This window comes from Cotesia typhae, unplaced genomic scaffold (assembly GCF_013202065.1).
Source record: "Cotesia typhae breed Kobodo isofemale line unplaced genomic scaffold, CoteBio_Ctyphae contig_69, whole genome shotgun sequence".
NCBI lineage: Eukaryota > Metazoa > Arthropoda > Insecta > Hymenoptera > Braconidae > Cotesia > Cotesia typhae.
Genome location: NW_027423763.1, coordinates 33977 through 50104, shown reverse-complemented (window position 1 = coordinate 50104; position 16128 = coordinate 33977). Strand labels below are relative to the sequence as shown.

General features: G+C 33.7%; 2 protein-coding genes across 2 annotated transcripts; one reads left to right on the top strand and one right to left on the bottom strand.

Moving 5' to 3' along the window:
* Nucleotides 1-1473: 1473 nt before the first annotated feature.
* Nucleotides 1474-3010, bottom strand: LOC141532933 (uncharacterized). The gene is given in 3 exon segments (XM_074251568.1): nt 1474-2151; nt 2154-2841; nt 2901-3010. Coding segments are annotated over 3 exon segments (1476 nt in total).
* Nucleotides 3011-12732: 9722 nt separating this feature from the next.
* On the top strand, nt 12733-14703 carry LOC141532932 (uncharacterized; the record flags this gene model as incomplete). The annotated part of the gene is made up of 1 exon (XM_074251567.1): nt 12733-14703. A coding segment is annotated over one exon (1404 nt), but the record flags the coding sequence as incomplete, so codon positions are not given.
* Between the last annotated feature and the right edge of the window lie 1425 nt (nt 14704-16128).

Below are 16128 nucleotides of genomic sequence, written 5' to 3'. Positions count from 1 at the left end.
CTTCTACTTTTTACCCATTTAATCTTCGAATAGATAAGTTGTTTCACGTCTACAGCCAAAATTTGAATACCGTGTACGCCGTTGCGCATGCTGTATTTAAAGAAGTCTGATGACCTCGAAAATCGAGAGAGGGGAAATTCTACTTTGCGTGACATCTATACGTGTTATTATTGTACCGTCACGGTTATTATCACGTATCATGATACTTATCTTTGTAACGTAGGCGATTCCTCACAGTGTAAGTACAATTGATGCGAGAGTAATGTCCGCGCCCTTTGAAAAAACTCTGCTGAACTATCACTGACGATAGTGTTGATATTGATGTTAGATTAGATTGACTTTGAACATTCCTACTTGAAAATATAATTAATTTTTTTAGGCATAAATGATCTTACCTTGCCTGATAAGGGCATACCAAGTCACATCAGGAAATATAGGGACATAATAAATTTTGATACAGCCAAATTTGGGTATATCAAAAAATTTTTTCGTGAAATCTTAAATAGTATAGGAATAGGAAGTTTCAAAATGAAAGAAGTTACAATTATAATTTTATATCTACTTTATTTCAGTGATAGATACTTAACATATTGCCATGAGTCACAATTATTCTAGTGGTATTAAAAACAAACAACAATGTCACTTTTAGTAAGTTGTTGAGACACTTAAAAACTAAAACACATACTAAACAGTTAAATTAATTAATTATAAAACTAATCTATAAGTAAACAGTTATTCCATCGAAGAATGTTGACAATCTTCTTTGGCATTCTTCCACTCATTTAACTCTTAAAAATAAAATTCAATAGTTTACGATACTGATGTCATTTGAATTTTCTGTTCGATATGAATTTCCTTTTGAACGATATGCTATTATATATGCTATTTTAAACCTTATAATTTAATGTAGAGCGAAGAAACACAAAACTTTAGTAGGTTCTAGAAGTTTTTATAGTACCAAAAAAAAAAGGGTGACGTAAAGGGTTCAAGGTTACATCAGAAATAATACAGCATGTTGTGTATGAAATTAAGGAATTTACGATAACGTTTTGCAATAATTAATCTATGCGCAGGCGAAAAAAAATAAACAAGCATGTTAATGTTAAAACTAACTTAAAAATAGTTGACTCTTGCATAACAGTTCGTTCCGCTGGATATTTGATCAAATAAGAGTAGAATTGAGTCTAACAAATCTCAGGGATAATCTCACGAAAAACTGTAGATTTCCGAGTTGAAATCATTTGAGCATTTGATCGATTCACAGTTGATAACTAAATATAAATTTATAACATAAAAATGCATAGAAATATTAATTTAAATATTTTTCTTTGAAACAAAAAAAAACATAAAGAAACAAAAAACGACGAAATGTTTTACCATTATGGCAGCTTATCCAAATACTTGACGTTAATATTCAAATCATCATAACGTCGATGAAGCACGTCTGGGCAGTCCATCATTCTGAGATGTGTATCATAGCAGATAAACAACTCCGACAGATAGATTTCTTGGGTATTCTGAAAAGAAAAAAATTAATGAACACATAGTTACACAAAATATATGAACATGTGAAAGAGTCAGAGTATTGTAAATGCTTACGTCATTTGTAACAAGGTCAAATTGAATTTTTGCGCCAATTCTATCTTCGATAGTATTGACAATATCTTTCAAGTTGACGGTGGCTCCAACACGAATTCCATTGGCGTATAATATCGTGCCGATGTTAAGCTGATTGAATAGTTCGAGTGTTCTTTTGAAATAGTTCACATCATCTCCAATAACACTCGAACGAGAGGCACAGCTTCCATGCTTATTAAACTCATGTTCCCAGAATTGATTATTGTTGCTCCATCCTTTAGCAAGTACCGTGTACCAAGTGTTTTCTAACGGACCCAATATTTTATGATCGACAAATCGGTTCTTATTAAACGTAATGTCAAATCGCCGACATCCGGGCATTGGGTCTTGATATCTTTGAAACATCGTTGGCCACAGACCGTGAATGAACCATGATGCGTGGATTCTGTTACGAATGTGTAGGCCCTTTTTCCGTTCCTTGTACGCGAAACTTGGAGCCCAACTTACAGCCAACTTAAAGTAGTCAAAGCACTTCTCGGCAGGTGCAATAATCTGTGGTATCGTTTTTGTCTTGTCTTACACGATTGTCGGCTCGCTCTTGACGTCATAGATGCTGTACTTTTAATAACATTCAGGCCAATGGGTTCTGGTCGGTTCAAACTGCTGCTGGAACCGGAAGAAAAACTACCCGATGAAGTTATTGAAGATCTACCACTACCCGAGTTATATCCCGAATTTCCGCTGCTTATAGAGGTAGAACTTGACGATTTAAGAATTTCTGATCCTCGTTTCGCAGCATCAGCATGAGTGAACTTTGGTGTTGCTAATGTAGGAAAATGATTCCTTGTAGAAGGTTGAGCATGATCAACGGAAGATTGAGGTCTGGATGGACCTGCATAAACAGGAGATTGATGTCTCAATGAACCTGGATTAAGAGGATTTTGAGGTCTTGATAAAAGAGCTGTAGAAACAGGTCTAGTGGAAGTTCCTGGAGCTCGAAATCTGAACCAAGGTGAAGGAGCAGAAGCTTGAGGTCTATTCAAGGGTGAAGTAGCAGGAGGTTGCGAGTTGGCCCAGTGCCCAGCTCTAACTGGCGGGGGTTGGACTGAACCTCTATGTGAGTGCGATGGACCCCAAACGTGATGTCCTCCGACATTGGCTTGAGTAGGACTCACTCTACCAGCATTACTTCGTCCTGAACTAGTTCCTCTAGTACCAAAACCCAACCTGCAAATGAACAAAAAAAATGTGTTACAGAAAAATCTTTTGCCATCAAGGTTTTATCAAAAACTAAGACCAATTGATGGTTCAAAATTACTTACACCGAGAATGGCGACTTTCGACCGTTTGGTTTGGAATTTCTTCCAGCTTCACTAATTATTAGTAACGTTTGAAACATCACACATACTAGTAACCGCTTACTACACTTCATTTTTAATTGAATAATACAATAAGTAAATTATATAAGCTTATTATTTATCCCACAAAGACGACCTTTTTGGACCTTATTCTGAGCGTAGAAAAACCTCCTACGACACCAAAACGCTTTATATACGATATATTATCAGTTTTTCCGATTGTTGGTGTTCACGTGTTGAACTTGACATGTACCTACGAGAATCAATCCATATAGGTCAAAAGTCATCGCCACGTGACGATGAAATCGTCCATTGGAAAATCCATTGTTTATCGACAGGTGGAATTCATCAAATCGGGAAGAACGAAATCCAACCGGAAAAATCCAGTAATAACCAGTTCAAATTTATAGCCTCTGATTGGTTGATCATTCCACATACGTCACGTCTCATCGTATTTAAGCAACCACGGAATTCGATGAGCCACACTTGAATCCGAGCAGTGACGGAGCTACCATTCATAGTCGCTTAATCGTCCTCAACAAACTGATAACCATGGTTTACACCAAAATGTCAACCTTCTTATTTTTTCCTAATCATCGGCACATCAAGTGAGTTCTAATATTTCCAAATATTTGTGTTTTACAACTTTCTAGTATGGAAGTTATTTACTTCAGTGATATTATGATTTTTTCTTGTACATTTTGCAACGATCACAGTTAAAACGAATTCGAACACAATTCGATCTATGTTATTCTGCCAAATGGTTGATTCAGGATCTGACGTATGAGCCAGTATCGTTGAGCAATCTTTAATGAGATACTCTTTTCTATTATAGTGTTTCCAAATGGTAGTTCAATCGGCTTTGCATACGCGAAACCTGTAAATTTACTAACTATTTGGAATGGACTAAACCTTTACAATACCATGGAAGATATTTTGCATCGACCGATTCACCAACCCAGAAACAACCAGGACCCTACTATTTATATAATATACGGAGCAAGCACTAACAACGAAAACAACGATTATTTTAATAAGAATATTGGTGACTCAGTCACTTTAGATGGACCTCCACTGTAGAATAATTATCACTATTTGCACTATGATGGATCTCAACTTTTTATCAAAGTTGACGTTCTGAATAATAATTTTAATCAATTTTTTATAGCTTATGTTTTTTGTTGTACAAATAAATAATTGTATCATATAAAAAATGTAAATACTTTCATTTCCAATATGGATATTTTTAATCAGCTAATTATTGAATGTGAAATCTATATTTTCAATTATTATCGTTATTTTTTGATAAATTTTTTATGTTTGTAGTAAGTATAATATTTGTTACGTTACGTCATCCGATGTAAAGACCAACAAAGTCTTATGACTTCATGGTCAAAAAACAATAAGTAATAATAAGAGTAATTATTCTGTAAAATCAGGAAATAAACAGACTGTTTGACAAATATAGTGTTTTATTGTCTACATTTTTTTCTCACTATAACTCCTCAATTAACGTGGCATCAATAACGCTTTCTAGATAATGATAACCATAAATAACAAGAACATTACTGAAAAATTATCATCTGATTCTAACGTAATTGCAAGAAATGACATTTTAAGTCATTATTTCGTAAACGAAAACAGAATTATAGTACAATTCTTATATATATTATGCCAATATTTATTATTATTATTATAAGTTTTACTTGTATACCATTTCTGGCTTTTACAAGGCTGATTGTCTCAGCGTCTCCACATATAGTCTTTTTTTTTTAATAAAATAATCCCATTAACGGTATAATCCCATTAACCCAGGATCCCGATGGAGTAAAATTCCCAATGCATCTGCGAAAAACTTTTTATTCAGCTTTCATTTGAATACCCACAGAAATTTTTTATGTTTTTTATATATTTCACAAATATGGAAAATGTTTATAAAATATTTGAGAAAATTCGTGTGGGTATTAAAATGATAGGTCTCGATGAGCGCAACATCAAGATGACCTTATATCTTCATAAATATCAATAATTAAGTAATGAAGTTGTATTTTGTGCATTGATGATATTTTTAACGTTAAAAGCTCTTCATAGAGTTACACTTATCGAAATCTTTCGTTTAAATACACACACGAACTTTAAATGTATTTTATAAATTTCACAAATATGAGAAATATCATATATATATATAATATATGAAAAAAATCGTGTGTGTACTCAAATGAACATTTCTGATGAGCTTAACTTCAAGATGACCTTATATTTTTAAAAATGTCAATAATTAAGAAATACACATGTAAATCCAAGTGTTTTGTTTCTATCTAGAAGCATTGTAGTCACTTTTAAAACACTTGGATTTACAGTGCAATTTGTAATAATATAGATAAATTCAAATGTCGATAATAAATATGTTGGTGAAAGCAAGCTCGATTTTCTAGTATTCTATTTTCTAGTTTCCTTATTTTGAAAATAGTAGATCAAAGAATGTTAAATTCTCCCTGAGGCACGCATTTATCAGCCCGCATGACAGATCCAAATTCTTCGAGCACGGTCATGTCAATAACAAAAACAATAGCTTCTTCCATTCTTCATCAATATTCTCTGGGGAATCGGAAGCTTCCTCTTCATCTTCTTCATCAGCTAACTCGATCTCAAGCCTGCCGGACTCAACTTGTTAAATCTACATTTTAGACTATATGTGGAGACGCTGAGACAATCAGCCTTGTAAAAGCCAGAAATGGTATACAAGTAAAACTTATAATAATAATAATAAATCTTGGCATAATATATATAAGAGTTGTACTATAATTCTGTTTTCGTTTACGAAATAATGACTTTTCTTGCAATTACGTTAGAATCAGATGATAATTTTTCAGTAATGTTCTTGTTATTTATGGTTATCATTATCTAGAAAGCGTTATTGATGCCACGTTAATTGAGGAGTTATAGTGAGAAAAAAATGTAGAAAATAAAACACTATATTTGTCAAACAGTCTGTTTATTTCCTGATTTTACAGAATAATTACTCTTATTATTACTTATTGTTTTTTTACCATGAAGTCATATGACTTTGTTGGTCTTTACATCGGATGACGTAACGTAACAAATATTATACTTACTACAAACATAAAAAATTTATCAAAAAATAACGATAATAATTGAAAATATAGATTTCACATTCAATAATTAGCTGATTAAAAATATCCATATTGGAAATGAAAGTATTTACATTTTTTATATGATACAATTATTTATTTGTACAACAAAAAACATAAGCTATAAAAAATTGATTAAAATTATTATTCAGAACGTCAACTTTGATAAAAAGTTGAGATCCATCATAGTGCAAATAGTGATAATAATTCTACAGTGGAGGTCCATCTAAAGTGACTGAGTCACCAATATTCTTATTAAAATAATCGTTGTTTTCGTTGATAGTGCTTGCTCCGTATATTATATAAATAGTAGGGTCCTGGTTGTTTCTGGGTTGGTGAATCGGTCGATGCAAAATATCTTCCATGGTATTGTAAAGGTTTAGTCCATTCCAAATAGTTAGTAAATTTACAGATTTCGCGTATGCAAAGCCGATTGAACTACCATTTGGAAACACTATAAAAGAAAAGAGTATCTCATTAAAGATTGCTCAACGATACTGGCTCATACGTCAGATCCTGAATCAACCATTTGGCAGAATAACATAGATCGAATTGTGTTCGAATTCGTTTTAACTGTGATCGTTGCAAAATGTACAAGAAAAAATCATAATATCACTGAAGTAAATAACTTCCATACTAGAAAGTTGTAAAACACAAATATTTGGAAATATTAGAACTCACTTGATGTGCCGATGATTAGGAAAAATAAGAAGGTTGACATTTTGGTGTAAACCATGGTTATCAGTTTGTTGAGGACGATTAAGCGACTATGAATGGTAGCTCCGTCACTGCTCGGATTCAAGTGTGGCTCATCGAATTCCGTGGTTGCTTAAATACGATGAGACGTGACGTATGTGGAATATTCAACCAATCAGAGGCTATAAATTTGAACTGGTTATTACTGGATTTTTCCGTTTGGATTTCGTTCTTCCCGATTTGATGAATTCCGACAGTCGATAAACAATGGATTTTCCAATGGACGATTTCATCGTCACGTGGCGATAACTTTTGACTTATATGGATTGATTCTCGTAGGTACATGTCAAGTTCAACACGTGAACAACAACAACCGGAAACATTGAATTCTGTCGTTGATTAAATACGATGAGACGTGACGTTTGTGGAATATTCAACCAATCAGAAGCTATAACCCAACTGATTATAACTGGGTTTTTCCGGTTAGATTTGTTTTTTTTTTTTTCCAATTCGGCGATTTCCAACAGTCGATAAACAATGAATTCTCTGAAACAACATGTTGTTGTGCATATATAAAGCGCTCTAGTGTCCCTGGAGCTTCATAACGTTCAGGCTACCATACGAAGAGGTGGTCTTTGTGTGACGAGTAATAAGTTCATATAGTTTTTTTTTTTGTTTGTTTTAACGTTAAAACAAAGTGCAGTTAACGGTTATTAGTTACAAACATTGCTAATAATTATTGAAGCTGAAAAAAAATCTAAACCAAAGAGGACCACAGTCTCTATTCCCAAAGTAAGTAATTTTGAAGCATCAAATATTCTTAGTTCTTGATAAAAGTTAGATAGTCAAAGAAATTTTATTAACAGATTGCCTTTTCACTTGGTTACAGGTTGAGACCCGGTCATTGACGATACAGCCCTAGGTAAGTCAATTTTGGTCGACTAAGTTCTAGCTCAAGCAATGTCGGAAGAAAAGCAGATTGTGGTGCATCGATACCAAACAAGGCTCCAGTCTGCCTTAGACAGCCAGAGGTTCAAGCCTAGCTCAACTCTGAACTTTTCGATACCGTCGCCTTACTTGGACCTCATGCTCCCAGTATTTCAGCTTGGTGCAGGTTCCAAACTCCAGGAATTCCGTACCGACTCTGAACTTCGTCTCCAGCTCCAAATCCAGAAACTTGAATCCGAGCTCCAACACGAGGAACTTGAGCGTTATTTTTTCCTCGAGCTCCAAAAACTTCGTTTCCAGCTTGCACTCCAGAAACGTCATTTCGTCATTCAAATTCATAAACTTGGTTCCCAAGTCAGATACCAGAAATTGCGTTGCAGTAGGCTTCAACTTTCTAAGATCCAACTTCAACAACGTAATTTCCAACTTCAAATCCAGCAACTCAAACTCAAGACATTGATATCTAAAATTGGAATCGTACTGTTAAATGTTAATCATACAATCCAGCAATTTCCTTTGAGCCTCCAAGATGAATAGCTTCGTTCCAATCTCACACTGAAGAAACTTTGTTGAGCCATCAATCTCTTAACCTCACTTATTCTGAGTCTGAGTCTGAAGCAATTGATTGAAATTTTGTTTTCAAGCTATATAAGCTATATAAGGGGGAAAGTTCAAGGACACTTAATGTTTGGAGCCGCTGCCAAACGTACAAAACATGTCATTTTTTTTTTTTTGTTTTTTTATGTATTTTTCATTGCAGAGAATAATCTGTCTGTATAATAATTTTACTTAGTGTAAGTGTTTTTATGTAAATAATTTATTTAAAATTATGATTAGTTATTAATAAACTGTTATTTTATTCTTATAGCAGCGTTGTTTCCATTTTTAGGACACACACCCAAAAAGTTTTAAATACTACCTCACTCTGAATTTATGAACTTTTTGACAGTTTTTTTAGAAAAAGTATATATTTAAACCTAGTTTTGATTAGAAGATTATATATTGGTATAATAAACTGTACTAGCATGGGTATTCTCTGTGGTTTCCCCATCGCCACTATTCCAACAACCGATCGAGAAGGGTGAGGAATAGGATAAATGCAGTACAGAAAGCACAAGTCGGTCCACAGCCGCATGGAGAATAATGAAAGATATGTGCAGGTATTTGAAAGTGAGAGCAGATATGTGATTATAAAAGAAAAAAAAAAACGTTGAATGTTGTGAATATGTTGATAATAAAAAAGTGGAGAATATATGGGTCGAACTCTATAGCCATGAAAGTGATAACTTAAACAACTGATAACATAGGTTCCGATGACTTCTCTGCATTAACGTTTGTAACAACAGTGCTAGATGACTGAGCAGCGTCATCCAGATTCATCCGTTTCCCATCAAGTTGTTTGTTCGGTTCTGGTCACTTGATTAATATTCTCGGCAGTGATTTCCGCGGATTATTATTTAATTTCGATGAATGGTTTCGGTTGGCAATGCGCAGTTTCTTGTTTAACGGGAACTTTGGTTCTGTATCTGGAAATAAAAAGTTTGGTTATTATTTGAAAGGCTTGAAATTTGAAATAAGTGGTATCTGTGAATAAATTCACAATGGAAATTAAATCGTTGAAACTAATGAAGTGATTTGATTCTCACCTATTGTTTTTAATTCTTCTTCTACTAAAGGTCCATAATCATTTCTCGTCGCAATCCAATATTCTGCATCTCTGTAACTATCTTAAAGAAATAAAAAAAAAAAATATTACTTTCTCCTAATTTCTGAGACTATCTAGATCCAAATAAACTTCGACTATACTATGCACAATTAATTAACTAATACATCGATTTAAACTCACCTGATTCATATTTGACTGTAGCCATATAAAATCTCCACTCATTATTGTATCTTTCTTTTCTCTTAACGCGATCTCTGGTGTTAAAAGGATCTTCGTCTTTAGGGTACGTGACGACAGCTCTTTGATCTATCGTATTAAATTGTATCAGCCAAGTGCACGGCACGCATACGTAATCATCAATACCTTCAAAAGATAATTCTATGAACTGAACGATATAAAACGCTCGCCTAGAGTTATTATTCCGTTTCATCCGAAACAATTATAAATACTTCGGTTAATAAAAAATTTATCGATATCGTCAAAACAACGCCAGTCACGTCACTCTACAAATAGTCATCACCCAAGCGGGCCCCATTCGTCCACAGACCTGCCGCGTGGAGTTTTCCATTCATTATTCTACGGTATCATCATTTGTATATAACCTCAAAAAAATTAATTCTAAAACTTACCATTTTGATCTTTGTATCTATTTCATATATGAATTCCAAACATTTTCACCATTATCTTATCTTTTTCGTAAATAAATTAGCCAATTTCTTCTACTTTTTACCCATTTAATCTTCGAATAGATAAGTTGTTTCACGTCTACAGCCAAAATTTGAATACCGTGTACGCCGTTGCGCATGCTGTATTTAAAGAAGTCTGATGACCTCGAAAATCGAGAGAGGGGAAATTCTACTTTGCGTGACATCTATACGTGTTATTATTGTACCGTCACGGTTATTATCACTGTAAATCCAAGTGTTTTAAAAGTGACTACAATGCTTCTAGATAGAAACAAAACACTTGGATTTACATGTGTATTTCTTAATTATTGACATTTTTAAAAATATAAGGTCATCTTGAAGTTAAGCTCATCAGAAATGTTCATTTGAGTACACACACGATTTTTTTCATATATTATATATATATATGATATTTCTCATATTTGTGAAATTTATAAAATACATTTAAAGTTCGTGTGTGTATTTAAACGAAAGATTTCGATAAGTGTAACTCTATGAAGAGCTTTTAACCTTAAAAATATCATCAATGCACAAAATACAACTTCATTACTTAATTATTGATATTTATGAAGATATAAGGTCATCTTGATGTTGCGCTCATCGAGACCTATCATTTTAATACCCACACGAATTTTCTCAAATATTTTATAAACATTTTCCATATTTGTGAAATATATAAAAAACATAAAAAATTTCTGTGGGTATTCAAATGAAAGCTGAATAAAAAGTTTTTCGCAGATGCATTGGGAATTTTACTCCATCGGGATCCTGGGTTAATGGGATTATACCGTTAATGGGATTATTTTATTAAAAAAGACTATATGTGGAGACGCTGAGACAATCAGCCTTGTAAAAGCCAGAAATGGTATACAAGTAAAACTTATAATAATAATAATAAATATTGGCATAATATATATAAGAGTTGTACTATAATTCTGTTTTCGTTTACGAAATAATGACTTTTCTTGCAATTACGTTAGAATCAGATGATAATTTTTCAGTAATGTTCTTGTTATTTATGGTTATCATTATCTAGAAAGCGTTATTGATGCCACGTTAATTGAGGAGTTATAGTGAGAAAAAAATGTAGACAATAAAACACTATATTTGTCAAACAGTCTGTTTATTTCCTGATTTTACAGAATAATTACTCTTATTATTACTTATTGTTTTTTGACCATGAAGTCATAAGACTTTGTTGGTCTTTACATCGGATGACGTAACGTAACAAATATTATACTTACTACACTACATAAAAAATTTATCAAAAAATAACGATAATAATTGAAAATATAGATTTCACATTCAATAATTAGCTGATTAAAAATATCCATATTGGAAATGAAAGTATTTACATTTTTTATATGATACAATTATTTATTTGTACAACAAAAAACATAAGCTATAAAAAATTGATTAAAATTATTATTCAGAACGTCAACTTTGATAAAAAGTTGAGATCCATCATAGTGCAAATAGTGATAATTATTCTACAGTGGAGGTCCATCTAAAGTGACTGAGTCACCAATATTCTTATTAAAATAATCGTTGTTTTCGTTGTTAGTGCTTGCTCCGTATATTATATAAATAGTAGGGTCCTGGTTGTTTCTGGGTTGGTGAATCGGTCGATGCAAAATATCTTCCATGGTATTGTAAAGGTTTAGTCCATTCCAAATAGTTAGTAAATTTACAGGTTTCGCGTATGCAAAGCCGATTGAACTACCATTTGGAAACACTATAATAGAAAAGAGTATCTCATTAAAGATTGCTCAACGATACTGGCTCATACGTCAGATCCTGAATCAACCATTTGGCAGAATAACATAGATCGAATTGTGTTCGAATTCGTTTTAACTGTGATCGTTGCAAAATGTACAAGAAAAAATCATAATATCACTGAAGTAAATAACTTCCATACTAGAAAGTTGTAAAACACAAATATTTGGAAATATTAGAACTCACTTGATGTGCCGATGATTAGGAAAAATAAGAAGGTTGACATTTTGGTGTAAACCATGGTTATCAGTTTGTTGAGGACGATTAAGCGACTATGAATGGTAGCTCCGTCACTGCTCGGATTCAAGTGTGGCTCATCGAATTCCGTGGTTGCTTAAATACGATGAGACGTGACGTATGTGGAATGATCAACCAATCAGAGGCTATAAATTTGAACTGGTTATTACTGGATTTTTCCGGTTGGATTTCGTTCTTCCCGATTTGATGAATTCCACCTGTCGATAAACAATGGATTTTCCAATGGACGATTTCATCGTCACGTGGCGATGACTTTTGACCTATATGGATTGATTCTCGTAGGTACATGTCAAGTTCAACACGTGAACACCAACAATCGGAAACTGATAATATATCGTATATAAAGCGTTTTGGTGTCGTAGGAGGTTTTTCTACGCTCAGAATAAGGTCCAAAAAGGTCGTCTTTGTGGGATAAATAATAAGCTTATATAATTTACTTATTGTATTATTCAATTAAAAATGAAGTGTAGTAAGCGGTTACTAGTATGTGTGATGTTTCAAACGTTACTAATAATTAGTGAAGCTGGAAGAAATTCCAAACCAAACGGTCGAAAGTCGCCATTCTCGGTGTAAGTAATTTTGAACCATCAATTGGTCTTAGTTTTTGATAAAACCTTGATGGCAAAAGATTTTTCTGTAACACATTGTTTTTTTTGTTCATTTGCAGGTTGGGTTTTGGTACTAGAGGAACTAGTTCAGGACGAAGTAATGCTGGTAGAGTGAGTCCTACTCAAGCCAATGTCGGAGGACATCACGTTTGGGGTCCATCGCACTCACATAGAGGTTCAGTCCAACCCCCGCCAGTTAGAGCTGGGCACTGGGCCAACTCGCAACCTCCTGCTACTTCACCCTTGAATAGACCTCAAGCTTCTGCTCCTTCACCTTGGTTCAGATTTCGAGCTCCAGGAACTTCCACTAGACCTGTTTCTACAGCTCTTTTATCAAGACCTCAAAATCCTCTTAATCCAGGTTCATTGAGACATCAATCTCCTGTTTATGCAGGTCCATCCAGACCTCAATCTTCCGTTGATCATGCTCAACCTTCTACAAGGAATCATTTTCCTACATTAGCAACACCAAAGTTCACTCATGCTGATGCTGCGAAACGAGGATCAGAAATTCTTAAATCGTCAAGTTCTACCTCTATAAGCAGCGGAAATTCGGGATATAACTCGGGTAGTGGTAGATCTTCAATAACTTCATCGGGTAGTTTTTCTTCCGGTTCCAGCAGCAGTTTGAACCGACCAGAACCCATTGGCCTGAATGTTATTAAAAGTACAGCATCTATGACGTCAAGAGCGAGCCGACAATCGTGTATAGACAAGACAAAAACGATACCACAGATTATTGCACCTGCCGAGAAGTGCTTTGACTACTTTAAGTTGGCTGTAAGTTGGGCTCCAAGTTTCGCGTACAAGGAACGGAAAAAGGGCCTACACATTCGTAACAGAATCCACGCATCATGGTTCATTCACGGTCTGTGGCCAACGATGTTTCAAAGATATCAAGACCCAATGCCCGGATGTCGGCGATTTGACATTACGTTTAATAAGAACCGATTTGTCGATCATAAAATATTGGGTCCGTTAGAAAACACTTGGTACACGGTACTTGCTAAAGGATGGAGCAACAATAATCAATTCTGGGAACATGAGTTTAATAAGCATGGAAGCTGTGCCTCTCGTTCGAGTGTTATTGGAGATGATGTGAACTATTTCAAAAGAACACTCGAACTATTCAATCAGCTTAACATCGGCACGATATTATACGCCAATGGAATTCGTGTTGGAGCCACCGTCAACTTGAAAGATATTGTCAATACTATCGAAGATAGAATTGGCGCAAAAATTCAATTTGACCTTGTTACAAATGACGTAAGCATTTACAATACTCTGACTCTTTCACATGTTCATATATTTTGTGTAACTATGTGTTCATTAATTTTTTTTCTTTTCAGAATACCCAAGAAATCTATCTGTCGGAGTTGTTTATCTGCTATGATACACATCTCAGAATGATGGACTGCCCAGACGTGCTTCATCGACGTTATGATGATTTGAATATTAACGTCAAGTATTTGGATAAGCTGCCATAATGGTAAAACATTTCGTATTTTTTGTTTCTTTATGTTTTTTTTTGTTTCAAAGAAAAATATTTAAATTAATATTTCTATGCATTTTTATGTTATAAATTTATATTTAGTTATCAACTGTGAATCGATCAAATGCTCAAATGATTTCAACTCGGAAATCTACAGTTTTTCGTGAGATTATCCCTGAGATTTGTTAGACTCAATTCTACTCTTATTTGATCAAATATCCAGCGGAACGAACTGTTATGCAAGAGTCAACTATTTTTAAGTTAGTTTTAACATTAACATGCTTGTTTATTTTTTTTCGCCTGCGCATAGATTAATTATTGCAAAACGTTATCGTAAATTCCTTAATTTCATACACAACATGCTGTATTATTTCTGATGTAACCTTGAACCCTTTACGTCACCCTTTTTTTTTTGGTACTATAAAAACTTCTAGAACCTACTAAAGTTTTGTGTTTCTTCGCTCTACATTAAATTATAAGGTTTAAAATAGCATATATAATAGCATATCGTTCAAAAAGGAAATTCATATCGAACAGAAAATTCAAATGACATCAGTATCGTAAACTATTGAATTTTATTTTTAAGAGTTAAATGAGTGGAAGAATGCCAAAGAAGATTGTCAACATTCTTCGATGGAATAACTGTTTACTTATAGATTAGTTTTATAATTAATTAATTTAACTGTTTAGTATGTGTTTTAGTTTTTAAGTGTCTCAACAACTTACTAAAAGTGACATTGTTGTTTGTTTTTAATACCACTAGAATAATTGTGACTCATGGCAATATGTTAAGTATCTATCACTGAAATAAAGTAGATATAAAATTATAATTGTAACTTCTTTCATTTTGAAACTTCCTATTCCTATACTATTTAAGATTTCACGAAAAAATTTTTTGATATACCCAAATTTGGCTGTATCAAAATTTATTATGTCCCTATATTTCCTGATGTGACTTGGTATGCCCTTATCAGGCAAGGTAAGATCATTTATGCCTAAAAAAATTAATTATATTTTCAAGTAGGAATGTTCAAAGTCAATCTAATCTAACATCAATATCAACACTATCGTCAGTGATAGTTCAGCAGAGTTTTTTCAAAGGGCGCGGACATTACTCTCGCATCAATTGTACTTACACTGTGAGGAATCGCCTACGTTACAAAGATAAGTATCATGATACGTGATAATAACCGTGACGGTACAATAATAACACGTATAGATGTCACGCAAAGTAGAATTTCCCCTCTCTCGATTTTCGAGGTCATCAGACTTCTTTAAATACAGCATGCGCAACGGCGTACACGGTATTCAAATTTTGGCTGTAGACGTGAAACAACTTATCTATTCGAAGATTAAATGGGTAAAAAGTAGAAGAAATTGGCTAATTTATTTACGAAAAAGATAAGATAATGGTGAAAATGTTTGGAATTCATATATGAAATAGATACAAAGATCAAAATGGTAAGTTTTAGAATTAATTTTTTTGAGGTTATATACAAATGATGATACCGTAGAATAATGAATGGAAAACTCCACGCGGCAGGTCTGTGGACGAATGGGGCCCGCTTGGGTGATGACTATTTGTAGAGTGACGTGACTGGCGTTGTTTTGACGATATCGATAAATTTTTTATTAACCGAAGTATTTATAATTGTTTCGGATGAAACGGAATAATAACTCTAGGCGAGCGTTTTATATCGTTCAGTTCATAGAATTATCTTTTGAAGGTATTGATGATTACGTATGCGTGCCGTGCACTTGGCTGATACAATTTAATACGATAGATCAAAGAGCTGTCGTCACGTACCCTAAAGACGAAGATCCTTTTAACACCAGAGATCGCGTTAAGAGAAAAGAAAGATACAATAATGAGTGGAGATTTTATATGGCTACAGTCAAATATGAATCAG